Source organism: Trachymyrmex septentrionalis, unplaced genomic scaffold, assembly GCF_001594115.1.
Source record: "Trachymyrmex septentrionalis isolate Tsep2-gDNA-1 unplaced genomic scaffold, Tsep1.0 scaffold128, whole genome shotgun sequence".
In the NCBI taxonomy this organism is placed as follows: Eukaryota; Metazoa; Arthropoda; class Insecta; order Hymenoptera; family Formicidae; genus Trachymyrmex; species Trachymyrmex septentrionalis.
In genome coordinates this window covers 907,342-909,862 of record NW_017304417.1, presented here as the reverse complement: position 1 = coordinate 909,862, position 2,521 = coordinate 907,342, and the positions used below count along the sequence as shown (strand labels likewise).

The window sequence follows — 2,521 nt, the reverse complement described above, 5'->3', positions numbered from 1 at the left end:
ACATCGTATCATCGTTGATATACGTACGTATACATATAAAAGGATGCATACTATACATATATATATATATATATGTATATGCACGCACGCACGCACGCACGCAGGGGCATTCAAAACAGGTCACCTGACTCGCTTGTTTTTAACAGTAGAAGAAAAAGTATCAAACAAAAGTTGCTTGATTTCGAGAGGCACATAATGTGATGTCAATAATTGTTTTGTAAGCGTAAAGAGGATAGGTAAAGGTCTGTTTTTTTTTAATGGAATGATATGTTTTTTTATTTACATTCTGATAGAGTATTTTAAGACGAATACAATGACCTATAATTGAAGGTCATTTAAAGTTACGCAAGATCAATAATGGAAAATAATTGAATTTAATGGAAAATAAATTGTTTCAAGGCACTCTTCGAATAACTTCGTGTCTTTTCTTCTTGTTAGTATACCGCTCATTGTTCAAGTGTACCACGGTATGTAAATAAACATTGAAGGTTTATTTAAACATAACAAGGTTAGCTGTAATTGAAAATAAATTGTTTAAAGGCATTTTTCGAATATTTCATTAATTTACTTATTTGCATACTCATCGACACATTTTCTGAAACATGTCGACACAGACATTGCACGACGAATTTCATTCAGATCAATCACAACGTAAGCTCTTCTTATATGCTCCTTCATGTCTTCTCTTGTTATCGGCACTTCGCTGTACACTTGTTGTTTTAACTTTCCCCACAAATAAAAATCCATAGGTTGTAAATCTAGGGAATGTGCGGCCCATCTGTTATTTCTTGATCGATCAATCCAACAATCTCCAAATTTTCTGTTTAGCAATTCAGTAATAATCCGTGCAGAATGAGCAGGACATCCATCTTGCTAGTATCACATTGATTGTCATATGTTCAGTGGAAGATCTAATAATAGTGGCAATATTTTTGTTAAAATCTGTGCATACTTGCAACTATGTATTTAATGGAATTAATAAATTCCATCGATAAAATGAAGACCAATTATTTTATCATTAAGAATTCCGGCCCAGACGTTTATAGATCAAGGTCTCTGCCTGTCCACTTCTCTCATCCAATGTGGATTTTCTACTGAGCAATTGCGAAGATTTACTTGTCCATTAGTTGTAAATGTATTATAGCTTCGTCAGTAAATAAAATTTTAGTGACAAATATATCATCTTCTTGTAGTCTTTATAGTGCCCATTCACAGAATTGTACACGATTTTGAAAATCATGTAACTCTTGATGAAGTGAGATATGGCAGGGATGAAATTTGTTGGAATGGAGATTATTCGCAGAACATTTCGTCAACTAATATCACTTTCACGTTCAAGCTGTCTTGTACTGATATATGGATTTAGTGTTACAGCGGTTAAAATGTTCGTTGAATTTCGGTCGTCTGTTGTTTTCTTGATTCGTTTGTGTTTTTTTATTATCTACACTTCCTGTTTCTTGAAACGTCTATACTGTGTTTGAAAAAACAGAGTATGAGGGATGGACATGATCGAGAAATCTTTCAGTACTGCTTCTCTCATAATTTAGCGACATTCATCATAGACGAAAATCATATCGATTTTTTCCACTTTCGTATAACGCATTTCGCAAGACACACACTTTGATCGATAGATGAATTCAAACTGATCAGTAAATATGGATAATGCTATGTGCGAAATTTAAACAGTAAATATTTACATACCCTTGAACGATTAACGGTATACCAACAAGAAGAGAAGACACAAAATTATTTGAAGAGTGCCTTGAAAAAATTTATTTTTCATTACATTCAATTATTTTCCATTATTGACCTTGCGTAACCTTCAATTATAGATCATTGTATTCGTCTTAAAATGCTCTATCAGAATGTAAATAAAAAAACATTTTATTCCATTTAAAAAAATAGATTTAACCTTTGCCTATCCTCTTTACGCCTATAAAACAATTATTGACATCACATTATGTGCCTCTCGAAACCAAGCAACTTTTGTTTGATACTTTTTCTTTTATTGTTAAAAACAAGCGAGTTATTCAGGTGGCCGGTTTTAAATGCCCCTCCCTGTTTATATACATACACTGGATAACAAAATTAACGCAACACCTGTTCACTCTGCAAAAATAGGCAAATTTCAAGATACAATAACTTCGTCAAAAATTGTCGTATCGGGATATTTAAAAAAGCATTTTACAGGTAGAAACTTCTACTTTTCGGATCGCTACTTAAAAAAACATGGAAGACCATTTTTGCTTCAGCGTTGAATAACTCGATGAAAAAAAATCGTACGGAGCTTCGTAAAAAAGCAAATTAAAGGTAAAGATTTGTTCTTTCGAATGATATAAATCGCATTTGTATATAATTTTTATTCCACTCCGTGGAGCTTCGCAAATTTCATAACAAATTTTGAGGTCTGATATATCTTCATTTATGTTTGTGTAACTTCATGAAATCTCCATAAGACCGTTTTTTTAAGTAGCGATCCGAAAAATAGAGGTTTCTACCTGTAAAATGCTTTTTTAAACAT

At 32.5% G+C, this 2,521-nt stretch overlaps 1 protein-coding gene across 1 annotated transcript in view; it reads right to left on the bottom strand.

Moving 5' to 3' along the window:
- Window positions 1–2,521, bottom strand: part of LOC108756518 (protein-methionine sulfoxide oxidase Mical) — a 28,037-nt gene that overhangs the window by 12,956 nt on the left and 12,560 nt on the right. Inside the window, exon 17 of the mRNA XM_018500395.1 lies at window positions 581–873. Within this exon, the coding sequence (XP_018355897.1) occupies window positions 581–873 (293 nt within the window). The remainder of the gene's footprint in view (window positions 1–580; window positions 874–2,521) is intronic.